This window comes from Molossus molossus, unplaced genomic scaffold, assembly GCF_014108415.1.
Source record: "Molossus molossus isolate mMolMol1 unplaced genomic scaffold, mMolMol1.p scaffold_m16_p_18, whole genome shotgun sequence".
NCBI lineage: Eukaryota > Metazoa > Chordata > Mammalia > Chiroptera > Molossidae > Molossus > Molossus molossus.
Window position 1 is genome coordinate 17,190,153 of NW_023425353.1, and position 27,739 is coordinate 17,217,891.

A 27,739-nucleotide genomic window follows, 5' to 3' on the forward strand; every position below is an offset into this window, starting at 1 on the left:
CTCTGGGACCTCCCTGCCTAAATGACCCTGAGTTGTATTCCAGGGTCTGCTTGGGTTTCTTTACCAGGTCTGTTCTTCTGAGGGCAAACCATGCTACCAGTGTGCACACCTGTAAACTTAGAATTGCTGAGCGGTACCTGTTTGTGAAAGTATAGACCAGAGGCCAGCAAAGAATTGCCTGGGGGCTGAATCCATGCCTGTTTTTTAAATAAAGTTTTCATGTAACATAGCCATACTCATTTGGTTACAAACTGCGTGTGGCTGCTTTTGCACTGAAATGGCAGAGCTGAGCAGTTGTGACAGAGACTGAAGGGCCCTCAAAGCCTGAGATATTGACTATCTGGTCTTTTACAGAAAACGTTTGCTGACCCCTGGTGTAGATCTAGCCTAGTGGGTAGGTTGCAGAGTTCACATGTTGAGCCATGAGTGGGGAGAGAATGATGTTGGCTGGGCAGGTCTGCCTCTTACTCCCGTGTTTTGGCCAGAATTCTGAAGAGTCCAATGAATTTTAAGTTCAAAATTCAAACCTCAATATCCCCATCTTTATATTTTTCAAGGTAGGAATGTATTTTTTATTTATTTTTCTTTTTAAAAAATATGATTTTATTTATTTTTAGAGAGAGAGGAAGGGAGAAGGAGAGAGAGAGAGAAATACTGATGAGATAGAAACATCAGTTGGCTACCTCCTGCATGCACCCTATTGGGGATTGAGCCTGCAACCTGGGCATGTGCCCTGACCAGAAATTGAACCAGCGCCCTCTTGGTGCATGGGACAGTGCTCAACCAACTGAGCCATATTGGATGGGTTAGAATGTATTTTATTTACCAGTTTGTTAGCTTGATTTATAACTTTAAAATGTATGGACATGTGGTATTTGGGCCTCCATTTGTATTCTTGCCTGGGCCCCACAACTGTTAGAATAAATGTTAAGTGCAGCGTAGAAGTTAAAGTAGGAGGGAAGAGAGACCCTTAACCACCAATCACACAAACTAATATGAAATTATAAAGTTTAAAAGGGTTTTTGGGTCATAGATAGATTGCTATTCAAAAACCTTGCTCACAGGTTTTATTTGTCTAAATTTATTTGTCTAAATTAAATAAAAAATGCTGGAATCTGCCTTCCAACTTAGCTGAAAGTACATCTTTTCACTGGGCCTCCCTACCACCTCTCCCTGTCTTCTCTCCTGACCCTCTACCCTGAAATTAGGCTGCTCCTAAGAGATGGGGGGGTCAATCAGTCCACCACATGATTGCATCTTTCTGCCACAAGGCGTCACTGTTGAGGCTGGTCTTCCTCAGACTGAAAGATGCAGGTCACCACTGTATGCTCCCGCACGGGAAGGCCCACCCAGTCTCAGTGCCCAGGCTCAGCCACAGGTGTGCTGTGTGTGGTGTAGCAGATACCATCAATGCCCCACTCACATCTCTGTATTGGAACATGAGGGCTTTCTCTTGACCTCCATGTGGCACAGGCTGGAGGTGCCAGGGAACAGCCCTCTGCCAATGATGAATGGAGGTGTCACTGTGAGATAAGTTTTACACTATCTGTCAGAGCTCCTTCAGCAGAACTGAGCCCAAATGCACACAGCAGAAACCTTCTTAAAATACATCCTACAGAGACTTCCTTTACTTCCTTGTCTTAGTGCCCAATTCTCCCCTTACTACTTCCTGGAATTACCATCTTGAACCACCTGCACCCAAATCCTTATTTCAACATCTACCCGTGGGGAACCCTGCTAGGACACATGGACCTCTTTATGAGTTACAGTCCTGTGCACACGTTGTGCCCCATTGCACCCGTTCCACACAGCATGGCGGGGTTCTACACAGATGCCTCCTCACCTACATGCTTTGTACATACAAGCTTCTCCATGGCTCCTGGGTCACTTGTCTTGAGTCCTGATTACCAGCCCAGACTTCTTCTTATTTTGAACTAATTATTTCCCAGAACTTCAGTCTTAATGGTAACCATGATCATCTCTTCCCATAGATCTCTGTCTGAATCCTGGGCATCAGGACTGGGATGCCAGTGACTTCCTTCCCTGAAGGTTCCAGAATCCTTTGTGCATATCAGTTCCTGTTCTTCATGGTTTCCCATTTGATAATCAAGGATCTGGGGAGGGGCAGCCTTGATCGGGTTACGGTTTCTTACACCTTCACCAGAGGACTCAGGCTACCTGGTCACTCCTATATTGCTTACATAAGAGAGCCGCTCAGAAGACCCTTGTAGAGCAGATAAAGTCAGCTTCTCTTTTTAAAAAATACCATGTCATTCCTGCCACAAAGAAAGGCATTATGCTTTGAAAGAACATAGCTGAGAGCTGATTTGGATGGGATAGACCTTGGAGGGTGTACTGTCGAATGCTGTGATCTAAACGATGACTGGAAATCAGCCCTGCGGAGAGAGCAGCATGTGTGAAGGCTCTGAGACGAGAAGTGACTGGATGCATTGAACAACAGAAGGAAGACCTGGGCAGATCAGTGAAGGAGAGAGTGGCAAGAGAGAGGCTGGAGCTGCTGGCCAGATCTCATAGGGACTCTGGCCATGGGAAAGAGTTTGGTCTTTGTCCAAAGAGCACTTGGAAGCAGTGAACAAGTTTAAGTGGGTAAGGGAAGATATTTTGTGGTCAGAATTGTTACCTAGCAATAGTTTGGCTGATGTGTGAGGAACAGAGAGAAAGAGGATTAGGAAAGTGGCGATGCTTTAGCAGGGTATGGGATAGCTTAAGGGAGTCGTGTTGGTGCAACTGGGTGGTGATAGTAGAAGCAGAAACAAGGGAATAGGTTGAGTGAGATTTGGAGGTAGAATTGATAGGATTTGGTAATGGACTTGAAGTGGGTGGTAAGGAGAATGAATTCTTATTCATACTATGTTCTTTAGTATGGGTAGAGGTAGTAAAATTAAAATGCCTATAGGGACAAGCATGAGAAAGTGAATGAGACGGAATGTAAGGTAAGAGGAGAGGAGGGGACTGGAGGGTGCATGTTCTCTCTTGCAGGGGCAGCTGCTGATTGGCTCTCAGCAGCCATTGCCATGTAGGGAAGTGGGCCTGACATTGTCAGATTTTCAGAAGCCAGAATCTGGATTTTAATGTGATATGTCCATATCTCTCTATGTTGTCAACTAGATCAAAATTCTAAAGAGACTGAGTTAATCATATACGTACAGTATAGCTGCTGGCAACATCTGGCTCCTGGTCAGCCACTTCTTGCTTGAGATCTGTTCAGCATCATGTCTTTCTCTAGAGAGATTTTAGAATTAACTGGAGTCTGTGTCAAAACATTTTTAAAAAGTTAGGGATGCCAATAAAAAAAAAAAAAAAAAGGATATTTTAAGTTGGGCTAAATCTTGGGAGATACTGATGATCTCAGCTCACATGGCCTGTCAGCAGGGCTCAGGTGATGGGCTGAGGCTGCGATATGTGGAAATAAACTTAACCTAATTTAGAGCAGATAGCAGGAAATGCTTTCGTCTTAAAATAGACCATTCCAGACCGTGACAGTCTGAGATGCTTGAGGTAGACAGGAACCAAGTCTCTCTCTACTCTCTTTCCCCTGAGCTTACAGTTTGAGTCCTTAAACCTTTTAAGAGAGTGAGTAGATGAGTGTGTATTTTATTTATGAATCCATATTCAATTGGAGAAAGTATTCTTATAGGTACATAAAACTGTCTTTGATTTTATTTTGCATTTGAGCCTTAAATGGGACTTATTCTTGGACTTCAAATTTTATTCATGAGGTTCTTTTAAAGTGAAAGGTGTTATGCAATTTAATTTCCTTGGTGTCATCCTCAGCAACACATTCCTGTTTCTGTGTACAGTTTGGTCTAATTAATAATTTATCCTTCTTAGGATTGTACATCACAGATACATGAGAAAACAGGTGTTTTTAAGAGTTTACAAGAAAGCGCAATGATTGAGCTTACCTTGGCTTCATAATAACATTTAAAACAGTAAGATCTTAACTGCTCCTTATTTCCTGTAATGCATTTAGAGGTGGGAAAGCTCAGAAATTGTTTTCTCGAAGTCAGTAATGGGAAATAGAAAACATTACTGCATTATTGATTGCTGAATAAAGTTGATCTTTTTGCTGTTTCTCAGGGATTCATTTTACAGAACTAAAAAAAAAAAAATCAGGATAGACGAGAATTAGGAGACGGCAACCAAAAAAAGCCTGAGTGTTGAAACAAGTACCTAAAAATATTCAGGTGACTAAACACAGCTGGGGCAAGGGGTTTGGGGTGCTGGGTGTGACTCAGGAGAACACGTAGGAATCGTGAGACTTGGGACATGGCAGCCATGGGAACTCGCCTTTGGCCTACCTGTCTTCTAGCCTTTACCTCATCTGTGAAAACCACATCCCTCTCTGTGCTTTAAGGGTGAAGTTGTTCCAGTGAACCATCCCTGCTCTTTGTGAATTTGGTAGAAAAGACTACTAATAAATAAAGTGTTGGGCCTAGGTTGCTAATTAAAATTTACTGTTAAGAAGCAGATGTATAGTGGTAAAGAAATTATTCTATTGCTATGTTAATGTTCTCTTAAGATTGTTTTTGATTTGATAAATTCTGTGCAGTTGTATGTAATACATCTTGTCTGGTGGGATGTTGGAATAAACAGCATCAACTTGTTTCCTCATTTCCTGGAACCACAGATTGCCCGCAACGTACCCGTGTTCCTTTTGACATTCTGGCTTCTTTATGGAGTGTTTGAAAAATAAATACAAAATTATATTTATTTCTTGTCCTAGTAGGACCAAAACTCCAAGCAGTCATCATTTTGATCTTCTTTATTTCCCTTTTAGAGCAAAATTCTGATTCTTTTGAGTCAATTTTATGTCCCTGACCTTAAAGCAATGCTTAGTTCCTGTAACCACCTTCCCCTCAAACCATGTTAGATCTGAGATGAAGAAAACTCTGAAGAAAAATAGCCACTGGAAAGGGTGTGAGTGTAAATGATTTCAATATTTCTGGGGGAATTTTGATAGTAGGTATCCATCTTGTAATTCTACTTCTAGAACTTTATCTTAGAAAAGTAATAAGCTATGTATATTGAGTTTTATCAATCAGAATATTACTTTTGATATTTCCATGAAAAACAATCTAAGTGTCCCTTAATAGGTGATTGATCAGTAAATGATTAGCTAACCATTCAATGAAACATTAAGTTACGATTTCAGTTCTTTTGCTGTGTAACAACAATGACAACAACAATCGTAAAACCCCTAACTCAGGAGGCTTTAAACTGATTTCTTATTTCCCACCACTCTGGGTTGACTGGGCATCCTTCTGTTACAGTGTTGGCTGTCACTCATGCAGCTGCTTGCAGATGGTGGCTAGGCTGGCCTGGAAGCTCCAGGTTGGTGTGTCTCATCAGTCTGTGTCTTGGTGCTGGCTGTTGGCTGAGATACTTGGGTTCTCCTTCTCATGGCCTCTTTCCATGTGCTGTCTCATCTTCTGGGGTCTTTCTGTGTGGCCTCTCTTTCCAGTAAAATAGCTTGCACTCTATGTCTGAAGAGTGTTTTGTTTTTTTATTTTTATCCTCACCTGAGGACATTTTTCCATTTTTTTTGTTCTGATAGAGTGGGAAGGGGAGAGAGGAAGAGAAGGGGAGAGAGAGAGAAACATCGACGTGAAAGGGACACATCGAGTGGCTGCCACCTGCACGACCCAACCAGGGCCGGGGGCAAACTACAACCGAGGCACATGCCCTTAGCGGGAACCGAACCCGGGTCTCTCGGGACCACAGGCAGACGCTTTAACCACTGAACCAAACTGGCCAGGGCAGGACTGAGAGTGTTTTCATTTTCTTATGTATACATATCTGTATTTAAAATATTTTCTATAGTCATCTATTCGGGGTGCGGTTTTTTATTTTTATTTTGAGAATATGTTTATTAAAGCTGGGGACAATGGAACAAGGAAGGGCCTAGGACAGAGGAAGCAACAGCAGAGAGCCTCGGAGGAGCTGCCTTGGCTCCCTGAGAAGTAAAAGTGCCAGTGAAAGAATGTGCCCAAGGTGGGACTGCTGTCAGCTCACTGGAGACTCGGAGAAGAGCGGGTCTTGGAGACAGGTCCAGGGGGTAAGCCCAGGATGAGCTGCAGCTGCCCATTGCGCCCCTGTTGTAAGTCTCATGGGGACCCTTGGTATTTAGGAGATGCCTGCCTGTGGGGGAAGAAGAGGGGAAGGGGAAGGGGTGGGCGTGCTCCTGGGAAGGACAGCACTGCTAGTTGTTTTTAAAATTAAGAAAATTGATCATTTATTAGGCCAATTAGAAAGTCTTGAAAAAGTTCAAAGATTAGAAGATATATATTATATTCTATGATCCCAATGCCATAAAACCCAAACTACAAAGTTTTAGCCAAAAATTTCTCTTGACTTTGACATTTAAATATATCCTTCTGAATAATTCCTAGGGTAGAAAAAAATTTCAAAAGAAAAATAATCACTTACAAATGGCAAGGGTTCTACACATACAACCCTGGGATATGCAGCCAATGTGTATAATCTTATACATATTAATCAGATAATGTGATTGAAGATAAACAAACATTTAATGAAAAAAGGCAAAGGAAGTACAAATTATTATCAAGGATAAAGTAATACTGCCGGGGATGTAATTGGAGGTGATTTTTTTAAACTTTTTTTTTTTTTTTTTTTATCCTCACCCGAGGACATTTTTCCATTTTTTGTTCAGACAGAGCAGGAGGGAGAGAGAGGAAGAGAGAGAGAGAGAGAAACATCGACATGAAAGGGACACATCGAGTGGCTGCCACCCGCAGGACCCAACCAGGGCCGGGGACAAACTGCAACCGAGTTACATGCCCTTAGCGGAAACTGAACCCGGGTCTCTCTGGACCACAGGCAGGCGCTCTAACCGCTGAGCCAAACCAGCCAGGGCGGAGGTGATTTTTAAAAATTTAAGGAAAAGTTGTGCAAAGCATTATCAATACGACTGAAAAGTCTAAATGGAACGGACTGTTTCTGAAGAAACATTTTTGTGATCATTGACACAAAGAGGTAGCAAACCTGAATAGATTAGTAAACAAAGTGAAAAATGAAGAGATAACCAACAACTAAGCCCATTTTCAGTTTATGGGTGTCTCTTCCCAAACATTTCAGGAATAGAGAAGTCTCATGTTATGCCCACTGTTCTAGAACATATGAAACATTGAAAGCTTCTCAATTCACAAACTGGGGCCATTGCCAACATGTATTGTTCTTTAAATAAAGAAACATTATTTTAAATAAGTTAATATATCGGAGTATATCATATGTCATATATGTGTTGTATGTTATGTGTTTTTCCAAAAGGAGCAAATCCACTTTTTATTTGTTGGTTATTGCTGTTCTCCAAAGCCTTGGCCAGCTGGGCTTCCAGTCTTCTCTGTCTTTCTAGAAAGGAAGACAACCTTATAAGTGGTGGCCCAGCTGGGACGTAGATTCCTAGACTCTAAGCACAAAACAAATTCATCTTACTGTTGGAATTATAAAAGGAAAAAGGAGAAATTATTTTTTTAAGTTTATAGTGATAAACACCTACATTAAGAAAAAAGAAAGATCTCAAATAAACAATCTAACTTTACAAACTAAGCCCAAAGTTAGTAGAAGGAAGAAAATAATAAGATCTGGAGTAGACATAAATGAAATAGAGACTAAGAAGACAATAAAAAATATCTTTATGTATCATAGAAAATTTAGACCATGCAAATAAACAAAAGGAAAAAAAAAACCATTTGGACTTCCACCACCGTTAATACTGATGTGTGTCATTTCAGTCTTCTGCAAGTTAGAGTGTATGCATATGCATGTGTCTTACAAAAGTATAAGTAAACCACAGAAATGTTTTGTAGTATGTTCTCTGCCCCTCCCCCCCACTACTAGTATGGCATGAACATCTTTTCATCTCATTAAATATTCATGTAATGGTCACATTTCACTGTCTGTCTCTTTTTATCATTTATGTAAACTGAATTCCGGTGCTTAGAATTATTGATTTACCTTTAAAAAAGTAAAATAAAACAGATAATTCATGCAACAATTTTAGGTACAAAATGATTTTTGTGTATTATCAAGTAAAACAAAATTAAGCTCTAAGCAATATAAACATTTGAAACTAAGTTCCTTAGTTGGAGACAGGTATATAATTCTTTGCAGATACTTTTTTAGGGAAAGAGGAAGACTTTATGGAAAATATTTCTTCTTACTGTATGTGAGGACTTTTTAGGATACAGGGGACAGATACCCAACTGGAATTGAATGTAACAAAAATGGAAATTTATGGGTGAATATATCAGTTATCTGTTGCCCCAGTAATGTTGCAAAACAGCCAACCACAAACAGTGACATAGTAGGAAGTATTTATTTAGTCCATGAGTGTATGGAGTTCAGCGGCTCTCAGCTGACTTTGTTTTTGGATCTGTGGTCAGCTGCTGTTTGGCTAGGCACCTCTGCTGATCTTAGCTGGGCTTGCTCGAATGCCTTGGGGTTGGCTATTGGCTAGGACACCTTGACTCTGCTTTATGTTCTTATTTTCCAGCAGGCTAGACTGGGCATGCTCTAGTTCCTGTGGCCGAAGAAAATGATCAAGAGAGTAAATACATAAGTGCTATTTCAGGCTTCCACTTGCTTCACATTTGTTATCTCCTTATTGGTCAAAGCAAGTCATGTGACAGAACCTGGGGTCAGATAGTGAGGGCACTGCCAAGGAGGCAGCTACAGGAAGAGGTAAATAATTGGGACCCTGAGTGTAGTCAGTCTACCTGGCATATGTAACTGAAATGGCCTAGGGACAGATGCAGCTTCAGTGACTGCTGGCTCCAGGGTATCAAGTGATGGCACCTGGCTTGATTTCACACTACGAAAAGTTTGGCGCTGGTTTCTTTTGCATTAGCTTTACTCTTAGGAAGCCCTGTTTACCTGGTAGTACTCAGAAGCTCCATCTTGAAAGCAAGTAATTCCAGCTGTAAAAGAGCTTATCTTTCCCAGTCGTTTCATCTAAAGTTGTGGTATGGAGTCTTTTGGAACATTGTGAGTCACATGTCCATCCTAAATCAGCTGCCATGTTTGGGGGATGGACTATGATGACTGGCCAGGCCTGGGTCATGTTCTCACCCCCAACACCATCCAGGATGGAGTAAAGGGAATTGGCCTTACCTAACCTAATGACTGTGAGTAGAGAGTTGGGGACAATTTCTCTAAGGAAATAGAGTTAGTGTTACAAGAGAGTATGTGTGTGTGTGAATGAATGATAGGCAGGTAGAAATAAAAGATGCCCTGTATAATGCTATTAATGTACATATTGACACTACCAACATAAATTATTGGTAGGCACCAAACTAGGTGTTTTATAAACATCATCTTTTTTTTTTTTTAGGATAATACGAGTTAGGTAGTATTACCCACATTTTATTGATTGGAGAAAGGAAGCTCGTAACAGTTAAATAATTTGCTTAAGGTCACTCAGCTAGTGCGTTGTTAGAGTAGAGAGTTGAACCTCAGTTTGTCCCTCTCCAGAATCTGTGCTGTATCTTTTTTTTTTTTGTTAATCCTCACCTGAGGATATTTTCTCATTGATTTTTAGATACAGTAGAAGGGAGAGATGGAGGAAGAGGGGAAGAGAGAGAGAAAGAAAGAGAAACATTAATGTGAGAAAAGGTAGGCATTGAACCCATGACCTTTCAGTGTGCAGGCCAATGCTCTAACCACTGAGAAACACTGGCCAGGGCTTGTGCTCTAACTACCTTAAAGCTGAAGAAAAAGAGAGTGCAGCAAACACATCCTAAGAGGAAGTGCAGGAGGCTATGATGCAGCCTGTTAAGGCCATTTGGATACTATCACTGATGGGGTCATCACAGCTCTGTAGCCCTGGCCACATAAAATCTATACCAGTGTACTTTAATAATCACTGTAGGGGCTTCTACTTTTCTCTAGGGCTTATGGGACCAGGGACTCTAATATTTGCACTGTTCTCTTGTGCCATTTCTGTACAGGTGTGGAGTGGTTAACAAAAATGGAAAAGAAGTCCCAAAATGCCAGGGGAAAGAGACAGGATTGTCATCTTCTCTGATGAGAGCATTTAGGATCCGGTTATATGTAGGGAGTCTTGTTGGCTGAGCCACCTCTTTTTTGTTTAGCTCCAAGATGGCTAATACGTTCTGCTCATGTATCAATGCCAGCTGATTGGTGGGAAACCATCTAGAGTGCTGTGTTGAGAAGAGTTCTGAAGCTAGTGGGCAAGAGGAGGGGGATGGATTAGTGATGTCTGTAGTGGGTGTATGGAGGTTAACAACATGATTATTACTTGACATCTTAGGAAGCAACAGCTTCTTGGAGTCACTGTCAAGCCACATCCCCCCCTAACCCCCAGAATAGGATATTTTATAACTCAGGTCTCTGTGATGAGGAATTCTACAGTCAATTTTATGGAGATTCCAACTGCCACTTCACACAACCCAAAATGCAGAACTTCATTTTCTGCATTTTGGAAAAAGGAGCATCTTTTTGCTCTGTAAAATTTTGACCTTGCTTGGGAGTAGGATGGGGGGAATATACAAAATGTTTAGTTGTAGTAAGTCAAGTTTTGGGTTCACTTTTTTTTTTATCCTCACCCGAGGACATTTTTTGCATTTATCTTCAGATAGAGCGGGAAGGAGAGGGAGGAAGGAGAGAGAGAAACTTAGATGTGAGAGAGACACATCGACTGGTTGCCACCCACACATCCCCAACTGGGGCTGGGGACAAACTGCAACCGAGGTACATGCCCTTAGCGGGAGCTGAACCGACTCTCTGGTCCATGGGCTGATGCTCCAACCACTGAGCCAAACTGTCCAGGGCTCACTTTTCTTTTTTTTTTTTAATATGTTTTTATTGATTTTTTTTTTTTTTTAAGAGAGAAAGGAAGGGAGAGAGATAGAAAGGTCGATGTGAGAGAGATACATCAATTAAATATCAGTCAGCTGCCTCCTGCATGCCCCCTACTGGGGATCAAGCCTGCAACTCAGGCATGTGCCCTGGCTGGCAATTGAACTGGGACCTTTCAGTCCATGGGATAATGCTCAATCCACTGAGCCACACTGGCTGGGTGTCCCTTTTCTTTTTAAATGAACATGGGTCGGTCTATCTATCTATCTATCTATCTGTCTGTCTGTCTGTCTGTCTGGCAATTGAACTGGGACCTTTCAGTCCATGGGATAATGCTCAGTCCACTGAGCCACACTGGCTGGGTGTCCCTTTTCTTTTTAAATGAACATGGGTCGGTCTATCTATCTGTCTGTCTGTCTGTCTGTCCGTCCGTCCGTCTATCTATCTAATAGGCTTTATTTTTTAGAGCAGTTTAAAGTTCACAACAAAATTGAATAGAGTTCTCATTGAGCTCCTGCCTCCACATATACACATTCTCCCCCATTTTCAATATTCTGCATCAGAGTGGTACATTTATCACAAACAATGAACTTATATTAATGCATCATAATCATCCAAAGCCCATATTTTACATTAGCGCTCACTCTTGGTGTTGTATATTCTATGGATTTAGGCAAATGTATAAAGACACGTAACCACCATGATGGTATCAAACAGAGTAGTTTCACTGTCTTAAAAATCCTCTGTGTTCCACCTATTCATTCTTCTCTAGCAACCACTGATCCTAACCACTAGCGACCACTGATTCTTTTATTGTCTCCATAGTTTTTCCTTTTCCATAATGTCATGCAGGTGGAATCATACATTATGTAGCCTTTTTATATTGGCTTCTTTCAATTACTAATACCCATTTAAATTTTCCCTCTGTCTTTTTATGATTTAATAGGCCATTTCTTTTTAGCATTGAATAATATTCCATTGTCTGAATGTACTAGTTTACTTATACATTCACCTACTGAAGGACATCTACCTATATATTAAAAAACTTAATGAAGTTATAGTGAGATTTCTAAGGAAGCTTGGTTTTGATTATCCTTTTTCTCTTTTTTTCAGATCTCTAATTGGAATCATTTTCTGGTACAGACTATGAGTAAAATACAGTGAAAATTCTGGCCAACGGTGAAAATATTGGCTTAATTCTCAACTGAGTATAGCATTCCTGCTCTTTAGTCGTACCTCGTAATAGAAGAAAAATGTATGGAAGTGCAAGAACAATCACCAGTCTGGAAGGGAGCCCTTCCAGGTCTCCTCGTTTGCCAAGGTCTCCTCGTTTGGGCCACCGAAGAACAAGTAGTGGGGGTGGTGGAGGAACGGGCAAGACTCTGTCCATGGAGAATATCCAGTCCCTTAATGCAGCCTATGCTACGTCTGGACCCATGTATCTGAGTGATCATGAGGGGGTGGCTTCGACAACTTACCCAAAGGGCACCATGACTCTGGGAAGGGCCACAAATAGAGCTGTATATGGAGGTCGTGTCACAGCCATGGGGAGTAGCCCCAATATTGCTTCCGCTGGACTTTCCCACACAGATGTCCTTTCATACACAGATCAACATGGTCTGACCAGTGCATCCCATCATCACCACCACCAGGTCCCCTCCATGTTGAGGCAGGTAAGGGATAGCACAATGTTAGACCTTCAAGCCCAGCTCAAAGAACTTCAGAGAGAGAATGACCTCCTTCGGAAAGAACTAGACATCAAGGACAGCAAATTGGGATCTTCCATGAACAGTATCAAGACCTTCTGGAGTCCCGAGCTCAAGAAGGAGAGAGTGTTGAGGAAAGAAGAAGCAGCCCGGATGTCTGTCCTCAAGGAGCAGATGAGGGTTTCCCATGAAGAAAATCAGGTAGGTTATGACTCATCTCAGTGTCTTTCTACCCTCGGCTTCTCACTGAGTAGCTGAATCTTTGCAATTAATACCACGACCTGAGCAGAAGGAAGTTCGGCATCATCGTACAAGCTCCAACTTAGTATGTGTTTGACTTGGAGACTACAAGAGGGCATAGGAAATATGAGATTACAGCTTGTGATCTCCTTATTTTCCAGTGACCTTTTCACATTGTTGCGGAAGAGGGAGAATCACTTCTCATTGCCTAACTTTTACACTTGGTTAATTTTGTTTTCTTTTTCAGCAGTCACAACAGCAGCTCAGATGTACTTCCCTTTGAATAGAAGAAAATGTTAATTTTTGTTAAGAGTAGACATTTTAATAGCAACATTTAGAGGGCCACAATTGACCAGTGAATTGATTTTTTTTTTTTTTTAAGTACCAGCAGCATTAGTTCCTTCTAGAATGAGTGGAGTTTGTTTTCTAAATAACAAACTGAACAATATTAAGTGGTGTTGGGTAGAATGCACTTGGTATTATGTTAGAGAAACACAATACATTTCTTTTTTTTTTTTAAGATTAAAAAAATTTGTTTCTTTATTGATTTTAGAGAGAGAGGAAGGGAGAGGGAGAGAGATAGAAACATCGATGAGAGAAAACATTGATGGGCCGCCTCCTGCATGCCCCCCACTGGGGATCGGGCCCACAACCTGGGCATGTGCCCTAACCGGGAATTGAACTGGTGACCTCTTGGAGCATGGGTTGATACTCAACCACTGAGCTACACTGGCCAGATGAAACACAATGCATTTCTGCCCCGTCCCATTTAATATTAACTGAATAGTATGTGCAAGACACCTTCTTACTTTTCTTTGGCCCATCTTTCATGTCATAGCAAAATTAGTTTTCCCAGAGTCTCCCTGCAGTTATGCCGTTCCCTTGCTTTAAAGCCTTTAGTAACTACTCATTGCCTCCAGAATGTGGCTGAGCCTTCTACTGGAAAGTCTGAACCAGCCTATCCAGCATTGTCTCATACCACCTTCCTCCACATCTCCTATGCCAGTGGAACCACCACTTGGTGATTTCTGCACCTACTCAGGGTTTGCCACATCCATACCTTTGATCTTTCCATCACCTTCTACGGGGCCTTCACAGCACCTCCTCTCCCTGCCTCTTCTCTTTCAATCCCAGCTAGTCTTGATTTTCACATCCTACCTGTTCTGGGAGGCTTATTTATATGATGCTACTTTCATAAGGGCTCTGGAGTCAGACATTCCTGAGTTTAAATTCCAGCTTCACCTCTTACTGGTAGTGAGGTAAGTGCTAAGAGATGGGGAGTAGAGGATGCTGTGCCATTTGGCTAAAAATCTTCCTAGATATTTGAGATAATTTAAACTTAGTTAAAACAGTGATTTGCTGATAACCAGTCTTCATGTTGGCTTAATGAAGCGCTCTGCCTTTCTTAGGGTCATTTGTTGACTCTCCTGTCTGTTTCCCTGGCTACCACCTCTGTGGAGTCCAAGCACCCATAGAAGCATTTCTGACCCATCTGAGAATCTGCTGTTTGTTCTAAGTGTGGAAAGCAATCACCTTATCCCTTTGGTTATCTGACAGAGCCTTTGCCGGTTTTCAGATGTGGAAATGTGATTTTTATTTGGAACAGAAAGCCTTGTCCTTTACTCTTAAATCAAATTAATGCTCTTCAGTATTATTTATGTTTTTTTTTTTTTTTTCTGACTTTGCTGGTACCTGAAATCTTGTGAACCTTGTGTATTTCCCAAGTTCTATACTGTTTTCTTTGTTTTTTAGTTGTTTTAGGAAATGGTTAAAGCAGCTTAGGAATAATGCAAGTAGTGACAAAGTCGAAATCTATTCTCTAAACTGTCAGTTACAAAGTTACTTTTACTTACCACTTACACATGTATATTTATTTATAAATTACATGATGTACTACTGTCAATATAGTATGTCTTCTATGACATTCACAAAAAAATAAATATGGAAGAGACAAAGTAAAATAAATAGTATATTGAGGTAAATTTTAATGAGACACAAAACCTTTTGGCTCCTTGTAAAAACATTTAAAACCCCTTGTTCATTTCATGAGGGTTAGTTCTGTTTAGACTAGGTGCCATCCATAACTCTATGTAACTGCCCCATGCTGACTTAAGCTGGAAGCAAGTAAAGAGTCGAGGATGTTCCTATTACCCCTTCCTTGTTCTGGAACCTACCATGAGCATAGGCTACTTTGGGTACTGTTGGTAACATATGACTATATAACACAGGACCCAGTGAAAGCCCCAGTATTAATCTATGTATTAAATATAAGTCAAATTTAATTTTTTTAGGTCAAAAATATAAAAAGAAGAAGAAGCATGGAGAGTTTGAAAAGTCAATTTACTTGCAATATGAAGTAGTATTACAAAGTAAAGAATATTAAGATTGATAAGGAGAAAATTATTTTAAAAAGTTCAAGTGCTCCTCCTTCTCTTCTTGGAAGTATGTGAGGATCCTTTTAGGGGTAAATGAATACCTATTGGTCAAGGTAGAGTAGATCCTGACACAACAATAAACAAATTTCAAATCTCAGTGGCTTAATACATCAGAGATTTATTTTGTATTCACCTGAAGTGTGAAGCAGGGCGATTGAGTCTCCAGGGTAGCTCTCCTCCAGGCAGTGACTCAGGATCCAGGCTTTTTGCATCTCAGCACATGGCACCAGGAGAGCGAGAGTGTCTAGAGATGGCACATTGTCTCATCAATTTCTAGGACTGGAAGTGACATGATTGATTGCAAGGGTCTGGGAGGTGCATTCCTCTCCTCTTTCCAGGAAGAAGAGTAGAGTTAGATATCAGGGAACACTAGAAATTTTTATTAGTAGGGTTTTTATGTTTGTCAAAAAGTGGAGCTAGATGAAATAATGTGTGGGGAATAATGCAGACCTCTGCTGTTTCTGTTATTACTGCTGCTGCTACCAGTTGGGGGCATTATGTGTTAGGCATTGTGCCTAGAGCTTTGTGTACATTATCTTAGTTAGTATTTGCGTCAGTCATCTGAGGTAGGTGCTAGACTTGGTCTCATTTTTATAGATGAAAAATAAATGTGGAGAGAATAAGCAGTTTGTCCAAGTTCATGCAGGTGGTAATCGACAGAGCTGGAGTTTCAGGCTTTGATTTATTTCGTGCCAACTGTCTAAATCTTAACTTTATGTCACTACCTTTTGCAGAATCATTGAGCTGTGAATAGAATCTTAGTATAATAAGATCATACTTCATATATGTTAGATGTAAAACATGACTATATATAGACGGTCCCTGGTGGTTTATCTTATGATGGTTCATCTTAGTTTTTTTGACTGTATCATGGTGCAAAAATGAAATGCATTCAGTAGAAGCTGTACTTCGAATTGTGATCTTTTCTCGGGCTAGCAATATGTGGTATTATTTTCTCATGTGATGCTGGGCAGTGGCAGCCACAGCTTCCGGTTAGCCATGCGATCACAACCCACACTCTACTGTGTACTCGTTGTGTTAGATCATTGTGTCCAACTGTAGGCTAATGTTAGTGTCCTGACCACATTACGGTAGGTTGGGCTAAGCTATGATGTTTGGTAGGTTAGGTATATTGAATGCATTTTCATCTTATGATATTTTCAATTTATGATGGGTTTATTGGGATGTAACCCCATTGTAAGTTGAGGAACATCTATAGTTTTGATAGAATGATTAAGAATCTGATTTAGTTTATTTAGTGTTTTTTCTTAATTAGGAATTTATTTCTTTTTCCTAGAAATGGTTTTTGTGCTGTTTAAGGTTTCTATTGTTTATCATAACTTGTACAACTTCCCTTTGTAGGAAAAATCATGGAAACCTTTTCTGTGTGGAAGAAAAGAATATAAAAGAGATAGGGGACACTTAATTATGGTTTCTGTGTTGTTCTTAATCCTCACCCAAGGATATTTTTTCCATTGATTTTCAGAGAGGGGAGGAGGGAGAGAGAGAGAGAGAGAAAGAAAGAGAAACATTGACGTGAGAGACACATCAACTGGTTTCCTCCTGCATGATTGGGGCCAGGGATCAAAACTGCAACCCAGGTATGTGCCCTTGACCAAGAATTAAACCTGCAACCCTTTGGTGCAGGGGCTGATGCTCTAACCACTGAGCATACTAGCCAGGGCTGAATATAGTATCTTATCTATAACAACCAGAAACTGCATTTACAAATGTAGTTCTACTAGAGGGTATTTGTATAATTGGAATTTCACTAACCCACACTTAGATGATCTAAGATAATTTGAATTATGCTATGTGAACAGAAATGGGAGGCAGGTCCATTTCAGAGTGAAGGTGAAAAGCTAGAGTGCTCGTGTTTGTGATAGTCATAGTTCTGTGAATTGAGTGCTCATTAGCATAGACCTTTTACCCTCACATGCAGTGTTGTTGAGGGCTCCCATTCATCAATTCTTTCGCAGTAGATTTTGAAGTCCTAGTGGTTCTTTCCAAGGGAGCTGAACCCAACTCCTGATCTAGGGAGGATGTTGAATACCCTTCGTGTTGACAAGAAGTACAGGGCTGTTTGGAACCTTGGAGTCAGTGGGTAGGTATCTGGGGTCAAATTTCCCCTGTGAAGGGGTGATACTACTCAAGTTCTGGATGGATATTATACCCCAGACCCCCTCTCACCCCAGGCTCTCTCCAAGGCCCTACTTCTCAGCCATATCGATCTGCATGAGTAGAAGTACATCTGTGACTGCTGAGAGTTACAGTGCTGACATCGGGAGTCATTGGCTTGTTTGTATAAACCAGAGTGCATGGATGCCGGTACCCTTATGCTATCTCTCCTGCTTTTTGCTACATGATGTGCTTTCCCGGCTGGAAGAAGAGTGGGGTGGTGTATTATGGCAGCTAATTCTTTGGAATGGCATGAACACATAGTTCATGCTGTCAGTGTTACATTGGTATGTTGATTTGGGGAGCGGCGAGGAGAAAAGATTTAGAATGGATGTTTGGCTGCCTCACCTTATTATTTTAATGGCCTATGTGGGATTGGGATGGAAGAATGCAACTATGTGGATATACAGTGACCCAATTTTCTCTAAAAGATTATATGGTTGTTTCTTCTTTGTTTTTTGTCCTCACCTGAGGACTTTTTTTTTTTTTTTAAAGAGAGAAAGAAACATTGATGTGAGAGAGACACATCACCTGGCTGCCACCCACATGACCCCAACCCGAGCCGGGGACAAACTGCAACCGAGGTACATGCGGGAACTTGAACTCAGACTCTCTGATCCATGGGCTGACGCTCTAACCGCTGAGCAAAACCGGCCAGGGCTGTTTCTTCTTCTTCTTTTTTTTAATCTTCACCTGAGGACATTTTTCCATTTTTGGTTCAGATAGAGTGGGAGGGAGAGTGAGGGGGAGAGAGAGAGAGAGAGAGAGAGAGAGAGAGAGAGAGAGAGAGAGAGAGACATTGACGTGAAAGGGACACATCGAGTGGCTGCCACCCGCACGACCAACCAGGGCCGGGGACAAACTGCAACTGAGATAATGCGCCCCTAGCGGGAACCAAACCCGGGTCTCTCTGGACCGCAGGCCGATGCTCTAATCGCTGAGCCAAACTGGCCAGGGCCAGGGCTGTTTCTTCTCGACAGCTCCATTCTATTTACCTGTCTGATGGAGATCAGAGAGAGAAAACATGGTAGAGAATAAATTTACAGAAAGTTCATAGGGACTTATATCTTACAGCTCAGTGGATATAAGTTACTGACTTCTCACATTCCTGGATATTTTGTGCAATTATTAACTTTGTATTTTTAATGGATTATTTGTTCCAAATTAGATATACTTAAAACAATTTTTAAGCATTTTCCTAAGTTGTGCATGGCTAGCCAAGGATCTGCATGAATATAAATAGCATCACACACTGGGAGATTGTACTAGATTTAATATTTACCCGTCTCATGTGTGCAGAAGTGGGGCAAGGTCATTGGGAAATGTAACCTAAGAAATGTAAGTAAACCTGTCTGGGGAATGCTATGGCTTTTAAGCAATGGTTATGTGATAATTTCTATTTCTGGCTTAACACAATAGGAAATAATCTACTCTAAATCAATATTAATATGGGTTTTTGATGAGTTTTTGAGCTACTTGCAAGATATGATTTGATTCTCATTTGACCCTGCAACTTGAAAAGGTCAAGATAGATCATATTTCTGTTTCCTTTATTATTATTTTCACTTTTATTTGTATAACTGCAAAGTCATTTCAATAGGGGTCATTCAACTATGTTCTAAAATACATATTTCATTGTGAGCGTCCAGATATGAAGAGTTGTACCATTTGTAAGTGGGTGATAGAATTCATTCTATCTCCTGTTGAGAAGGTGGTGAGGCAGCTGCATTATAAAGAGCCCGCCAAGAAGTAAGCGCAGCCGCAAGTCACCTTGAGCACTGAATGTTTAAGAGTTAGGGTCCACCCTGAAGCGCCAGGTCCCCTCAGGTTTGTAGGTAGTGCTTCAATATACTCACTGCTCAAATAGACCTGTCTTATCCATGTGCCTTCCTCCAGGCGCCATTCCTTCTGCTACTCTGTCTGAGATCCATGCATCCCCCAAAGCCAGTATCTCTAAAGTGTGTCCGAGGAAATCACATTTTCCAAAGTGCATTTTCTGGTCAAATAAACATGAGACACAACATGCTAGATACACCTGTCCGGGAGAGTTGTCATGCACATGTTATGGGTTGAATTGTGTCCCCCAGAAAAGATGTTGGAGTCTTAACCCCCAGTAACTCAGAATGTGACTTCATTTAGAGATAGGGTCTTTACAGAGTTAAAATGAGGGCATTAGGGTGGGCCCTAATTCACTATGACTAGTGTCCTTATTCATTAAATTTGGACATGACATAGACATGCACAGAGGGAAGACTATGCGAAGAGATAGACTGAAGAGAGTCATCCAAGAGAGAGGCCTGGAACAGAGCCTTCACTCATAGTCCTCAGAAGGAACCATCCCTGCCGACATCTTGATCTCGAACTTCAAACCTCTAGAACTGAGACCATCAATTTCCGGTGTTCAAGCCACCCAGTTTGTGGTACTTTGTTATGGCAAAACTAATACAACATATCAGCATGTGAAATCAGCTCTAACTCTTGCAGTTAAAAAATATTTATTAACATTTTTTTAAACCAGTAATTTCCCAAACTTACTTGACTGTGAAACTTTATCTTAAACCAAGCACCTGTGTATTAGGCAGTCATTGCTGCAGTGATGCTGTGTAACCTGCTGTCCCCGAACTTGTTGGCTCGAAGAGACAAGCATTGATGTCTTCCTACATATTTTCAGGTTGGCTGCCACTTATCTGGGTATGTCTGGACTCAGGGCACCAGGCTCTAGTCTCCAGGTTGGATTCAGCTATGACACTTGTCATTTCTCCTCATTCTTCTCACAACAGCAGCTACTTAGGGTTTCATATTCTCATGGTGGATCAGAGACATCAAGTGTCCAAACAAACCCCACAAACACATTTAAAGCCTCTGTTTGCATCATAGCCACTAATATTCTATTGCCTAACGTATGTTATGTGGCCAAGGCCGAAGTCACTGAGGTCAGGGAAATCTACTCCCTGCCAAAACAGAGAGGGAATGGAATGATTATATTTAATCAAGTATGTGGCAAATAAAACCCAAGTGGAAATCTGGGAGATTCTGGGAAAGCTTTTGTTTTCCTGATAAAAGGAATCAGTGTCACTAGCAGTACTGCTTTCCCTTCTTTCTGTCTTGAGTGCCAATGTGATGCCTGGAGCTGTGTCATCCATATAATGACCATGGAAGAAAGACCGAGACGAGCACAGATACATGTGCCCTGCCATCTCTGAGCAGTGGCTCCAGCAGTGACCTGCCTCCAGACTTGTAGTCACGTGAGAAAAACTCATAGTTGTTTAAGTCACTTGTTGGTTGGTTATTCTAGTACTTGTAGCTCAATACTTTCCTAACTGATAAAACATAGAAAATCATTAATTGAGAACTGTTACTCATAATAATTACTGGTCATGAGAAACATAAAAATAGGTGCATTTCAGGAAACGAGATCTTAAAGGACTTGACAAATTAGAATGAAGAAATGTACTTACTGATTGTATCTGGCAATACTACATAGTAGTGACACAAATGCTACTCATAGCCTGAATAAGAAAAAAAAAAAAAGGGAATTTATTAGATCTGTAATTAAATTGCAAGAAGGTTCAGGTGTGGCGCTTGGGGTTGACTGGACCCAGGGCCTCAAACTGTAGCAGGACTATGTGTCTCCCCACTGCGTCATTCTGGTTCTCGGTATCTGCCTCTGTGTACAAGCAGCACTTTCTTCTTCGTGTGATGGACTGTCTTGGCTGCCAGTACCACAACTGGTTAAGAGATCTCTCTGTCTTCACTTCCCTTCCCACTTGGAAAATTTATGGAAGGACTTTGCCCTGCCTTAGTTATATCTTGCCTCCTGACTTGGTGAGTGTATGTGGTGGGGGTGGGGACAGGTAGGTGAAAAGGGGTTACTGTGACCGGTGACCCTATGAGAACAGTAGGCATTGGGAGAGAGCAGTTTCCAAGTTACTGGGATGAAGGGGGAAGGGATGCTCTGGGACAAAACAGATGTCCGCTGCACTGACCTGAGCTATTCTTGGTTACTCTCTTTCTCCAAATGTTTTAAGGGCTTTTAAGTCTTGTCAAGAGATCTGAGAAATTTAAGAAGTCAGTCATATGTCATACCTATATATACATTTTTCATTTTAATTCTGATCTGAAATGTGTGTGTCTGTGTTGTGTGTATTTTCCCCAGTGTTACATAGGCACATGGATTTAGAACTGGAGAATATGAACTAGTTTAGCACCATAACATAACTTGGAATGCTGAATCTTAGAAGAACCCCCCCCCCCCCCAAAAAAAAAACCAACAAAAAACCGTGTCCATCTTCTTCATCTTGAAATAGTCTTCCTCAGCTTTTCAGAGAACTGGAGCTTTTTTGTCTACCTTTCCAGAAAGGTGGAAAAACTTTGGTCCAGATTTAGGTAATGATCTACTTAGACTGAAACCACAATTTTAATGCCTTTCATGGGTAGGTAAAAACTTCCTTTGGTTCTGAAGATAGATGAGATGGCACTGAGCCAACAGTTGATTTCTTTGTTTGCCAGATAATGTAGGAGAATGATTTGAAGTGAACTATACATCTTTGTCACAGATGTCAGCTGGTTTTTGCTTCAGTAATCTCTTGCAGTCAGCCCTAGGATCAGCCATATGCATTGTATTAGTAGCCTTACAGATTTTTATTCCCAGGTTTTCTTATGAAAGACTTGGCTAATGGCAGGAAAATAAACATTCTTGTATGTTGGACCTTGGGAGAGCTAAATGACTTCCATGTTCCATTTTCTCTCTGGATCGCTTTATTTTGGCTATAGAATAGCAACAACTCACAACCAAAGAAAACATTTTGGAATATTTCAATGAGATTTTAGTCTCACTTGTGCCAAAGACACTTATTGAAACCAAGCTCCAGGAGGGGAAGGCAGAGGGAGTGGTCACCTCTAAAGCATTCACTGCCTGATACAATTCCCTATAGACAACTTCCTCAGAGGATTTTAAGAAGCAAGTCTATGTTGACAGGAGAAAGAGTAACAGAGTGATTTTATCGGCCAAAGCAGATGGGGTGGGTTCTGAACCTGGCCTCTTCTGGCCAGAGTGCAATTTCAGTTTCTATAATTAGTTGCAGGTGGACCTCTTGTGTTGTTGTTTTGGAGTCCACTGACATCTGTGTGCAAATTCCCACCATCTCCAGTTGGCATTTGGACTCAATAAGTGGTTTGGCTTTGCAGGAATATAGAAAATTGTAAATCTGTTTCACACACACACACACACACACACACACACACAAATCTGCTCTAAAGGTCAGGTTCTGAAAGCTGTGGAAAGCATTTTGAAAAGTTTGGGAAGTAGGTTTTAGGCAGAATGTGGGCATGCAGCCAAGAGCTAAGGCAGCCTGACAAACAGAATTCTGGCACGTGCCATTTTTTTTCTCTTTTTTTGTTTTTCTGAGAAGCCAGCATTTGATTGTATCTTGGAAGCAATATGCAACCATTTTGTTTTTTAGCAGGATTATTCTGGAAAGAAGTAAAGACTGAGGCAGCTACTTCATATCTTATGAACCCATGGCTGTGCTTGTATTGTCTGGTTTGAGTGTATGCATATCAATCAAGTTAACCTAGTGGTTCTCAACTGGAACAATTTTGCCTCTCGAAACATTTGGCAGTGTCTGGAGACATTTTTGGTTGTTGAAATTGGGTGGGAGATGCTGCTGGCATCTAGTGGGTAGAAGCCAGGGAGGCTGTGGGACATCCTACAGTGAATGGGACAGTCCTCCATATTGTCTGGCCAAGAACGTCAGTAGGTACAAGGCTGAGACATTTTGAGTTAATTGGCTAAATACTATATTTTTCTTAATAATTTGCCTGCACTCAATTCTTTCACTTTGTAAAGTGATGATCAAAATGTATATATCATGGGTTGGGGGACTGGGATTTTGAAAGATGGGAGAGGGATTGGGGGGATGGGATGAAAAAGGTGAAGGAATGAAGAAGTAAAAATGGGTGGTTACAAAATAGTCACGGGGATGTAAAGTACAGTGTAGGGAATATAGTCAATAATATTGTAATAATTATGTATAGTGTCAGATGGGTATGAGACATATCGGTGATCACCTCGTAAGTTATAGAATGTCCAATCACTAGGTTATACACCCGAAACTAATATAATATTGTATGTCAACTGTAATTGAAAAATAAAAAATTACTAAAGATGTATATATTTATTTTAAAATAATGACATAAAAGATAAAACCTGATTCATCATTTTGAGGGAAGGAATTAATGTCTTTTTTTTTTTTTTTTTAATTTTGACCTAGATTACACATGAATCTTCAAACACCTTGAATTCTTTTAGGAGTAGACATTTGGTAAATAGAGATCAATCTTATAAGGAAATAAACAATCCTTTAAGGGTTATTTAAAAACAATTTTTTTTTCTTTATTGATTTTGAGAGAGAGAGAGATAGAAACATCAATGAGAGAGATCATTGATTGGCTGTCTCCTGCATGACCCCCAACTGGGGATGGGGCCCAGAATCTGGGCATGTGCCCTGACCAGGAATCAAATTGGCGACCTCTTGGTGCATGGGTCAATGCTCAACCACTGAGCCACACTAACCGGGCAAAACCTGTTTTTAAACCTATCATTTCTTCATACTATCACTTACTTTTAATGTTAAAAAAAATTGTTTTTTGCCCATGTCTGACATTGATCTTGAAAGGGAGGGAGAATAAACATTTTTATTTTATTTATTGAATTTATTGGGATGACATTGGTTACTAAAATTATATAGGTTTTAGGTGTGCAATTCTATAATACATCATCTGTATATGATATTGTTAACCACCCCACGTCAAATCTCCTTTCATCACCATTTACCCCCCCCCCTTCCCTCTGGTAATCATCATATTGTTCTGTGCCTATGAGATTTATTTATTTTTTCTTAAAGAATAAGCATTTTTGAGCTCCTCCTATGTGTCAGGAATTTACTAGTTGCTTTCTGTGTGTGAGAGCTCAACAGGCTTGCAAGACACGTGGCATCCCCATTTATAGATGAAAATCAAGGCACAGAGAGATTAAGTAAGTGGCCTGCCTGAGGTCTTACCATTAGTTATAGTTGGGATTTGAATCTCAGATATGCTTAACTCCAAAATTGTGTTCTTTTCACTGTCTTGAAGGGGAACATAACAGATTTGCTTGAAAACCAGAGAATTTGGTGCTAAAATGGAAAGCCTGATATCAAATGGAACCAGCAGTGCTGCCTGACAGTTTCTTCAGGATGCTGTCGAAGAGGCATGCAGAAAGGGTGGATAGCAAGCATGGGAAGGGAACACATTGTGGGAGCAACATAGGAGATAGGGCAAGCAGAAGGGAGCAAGTGCATTCTTGCCAACTAAATAAATGAGCAGAGGAGAATGCCAGAGGAACACTCCTATTTTGGAAACCCGTCCAGAAGAACGGGAGGAAGCAACTTCATGACTGGCTGGAAAATTAAAACCACAGCCGAGAAATGAGAGAGTTTATCATTCAGGATGCTTCATTAAAGGTCCGGTAGTCATGACTTTGACAAATTCACTGGATCCACAGAGCAGAGCTTCAGGGGTGGGGAAGCTCTTTATTATGGATTATTGGACTCAATTGAGGATGGTTTCATGAATTCAGTTAGAATTCTTCCTGACCTTGCCTCCATCTACGGGAACTTCAGGGAACATAAATTGCCTCCTAGCCTTGGAGTCACTTCTCATCTTCCTCTTTAGGAGGTTTGATTTCTGATCTCACTGGATGGTCACACCTACTCAGGATTTGTCTTTTGGATTGTTCTAAATCTTGTGTCTCAAAGTCAGATATTTGCTCCTTGGGTGCCAGCGTTTTTGATTTCCTTCTCTCCCAGCAACTTCCCTATAAAACCTCTTTGAGAATCCAACTCATTTATTTACTGATTCATCCAATGACGTCTTGTTTAAGAGAGAATATAACTAACTGCAAGTAGCAAAAACTACTCAAGCATGTTGAAGGGAAAAAAAGGGATTTACCAGAAACATATAAAAGTTCCTCCCAGACCCGAAGGGTAGGTCGGGCAGCCAGGTATTTTGGGAGGCTGGAATAATATTTGGAATATAGTCAGTAATGATGACAAAGTCAGTCTCTAATTCTCTGTTTTTTCTCTTGCTATGTTTTTTTATGCGACGTGAAAAAGTGGCCACTCAAGGAAAGTATGTGTGTCTTCTATATTCAAGTGCTCATTGCAGTCTGCCTAGAGTTGCTCTGTTTCAGTTTCAAATTCAGAGAACCAAGAATCTGATTGGCCAGCTCGAGTCCTGAATCTGTCTAGGTCCAGTTAGCTGTGGCCAAGGGAGTCATGAGAGTCATGCCCCCACCCCCGCAGAGCTATGGAAAGAGATTCTCTGAAAAAGAGGCATGATGGGTAGATTCTATAGCAATGGAGCTTGTGGGTAGGAGGAAAGGACAGCCATTGCTAGGAAATATGTTTATATAACACATAATTGGGAGCTTGCCTCATTTCAGTTATTAGGAAGATCAAGATCAATCAAAGAAAGTTACCTCCTCTCACCTGTGTATACCTAGCTATTTCAACAGCAACATCAGTAGCCTTCTGGAATCTCTTGATCTTCTCACATCCACCTTGTCAACCCCCACCAGTGCTTGTGCCCACTGGAGAAATTCTGGAAGTGGTATTGACTGACACCAGGATCAATTCATGCTGTCTTATCTTAGTGGACCCACATGGCTTCTCTATATAATGTCAGATTGCATCCTCCATAAAACTCTAAAAAATTCTCCAATTTTTATAAACTCCCCTAGACTTGAGTCTCCAAAGTGGATAACATCAAGGTACTAGTTAGGATCTGTAAGTTTTAGAACTAGGCATGTTTCTGAAATATTTATATAAAATATATAAAAGATACTAAGGAAGACTGAAACTAGTAGAAATAATTAAATATGTGAAGTGGAAAGCTGAACAATGCACATGATGACCAAATTTAGAAATTGCTCAAATTTAGTAATGCAGAAAATATTCAATGAAATTTGCTTTACCAAATTTTAAAAACTCCTGTCTGTGGCTTTTAACTTTGGGGAATGATATGCTCTTTGAGAAGCCAATGAAAACTTTGTAATTTTCTCTAGAAAAAGGTACATAACTGAATTGTTATTTCACTTCCTTACCCCTGCTCCAAGCCACAAGGGCATCTAAGAATGTTTAGGTGTTGCATTAATATTGCATGTGTATTAGGAATAAATAATTCCTAGTACTTAACGAAATGAATGAGCTTTTGGTAATGTGAGACATGTCTTCAGCTCACTACTATTCGATTTGTGCTGAGAAGTGGGGGCTATGTGCCAGGATTTTGTGGTAGTTAAAAGGTGTGTACATTGGTAGGGTGGAAACTTGTAGATGGACTATACCACATTCTACCTGAATACACTAAATGTATTCAGGTAGAATATACTAGAAGTGGTAGATTTTAGTCCACCCTCCAGAATAAATTACCTTAAAAGATTTTGCATAGTGTTGGGTGTCATAGTAATGTACATGTTTAATTGTTTTCATTAAGGACTTCTAGTTCATTATGTTTGTTTTGGGGTCCTTAAATCCCCATTTACCTCTGATAATTCTATTTTACTTCTTTAAAATTTGCAAATAAAATTTAACACTGCAAATTAAATTATGCTATAGGCATTTGTAATAGAGCAAGGAACAAAAGATTTTGGGGAGTTATGATTAATTGGGTGTCTACTGTGTTCCTATTTATATGCTAAGGGCTGAAGAAGATTCTGAAGAAGTGTAAGACACCCTTTTGGTCCCTTTACTGTTTAGTGAAAATCATTAGAGACCCATTTCTTTTATCCATCTAGAATGTGAATAAGGAACACAGCAGTGATATACCTAGTTTTTGAGGGACAATTGACTCTATCTGGGAACTTAATGTGAGCATGAGTTTGAGCTTGCCACATTTACTTACCTTTCTGAGAAGAGCCCTTGATGTGAGCTTTCTCTTCTGTAGAAGCCTAGACAGAGTCCAGGAGATTGAATACAGCATCCTCCCAATACCCAGCCAGGGTAGGGCTTCTGGAAGGGATTGGGGAAGGTCTGGGCTCCTGCCTTGCTCCAAGCATGTGAGACTTTCCCATTTAGCACACCCATGCCACTATAGTATGTTCCCTTGATAAGAATAAAAATGAGCAGTATAGCTCATAAAGAACTTTCTATATGTACTCTAAATGAAATAATGATCTTTTAAATACTGTGCCAAAGGGCTCCCATATGGTATCTCATTTAATCCACACAATGACCCTGTGTAGATACTGTTAGTAATATCACCATTTTATATGTGAGCAAGTCA

At 40.6% G+C, this 27,739-nt stretch overlaps 1 protein-coding gene across 2 annotated transcripts in view; it reads left to right on the forward strand.

The window, feature by feature from the left end:
* The window catches only part of ERC2 (ELKS/RAB6-interacting/CAST family member 2), a 922,431-nt gene that overhangs the window by 26,933 nt on the left and 867,759 nt on the right, over nucleotides 1–27,739 (forward strand). For both annotated transcript variants that reach the window (XR_004960151.1, XM_036266685.1), the window contains exon 2: nucleotides 11,974–12,767. Coding sequence is in view for 1 of the 2 variants with exons in the window: in XM_036266685.1 (XP_036122578.1) it covers nucleotides 12,114–12,767 (654 nt within the window). In the remaining variant the exon portion in view is untranslated. The remainder of the gene's footprint in view (nucleotides 1–11,973; nucleotides 12,768–27,739) is intronic.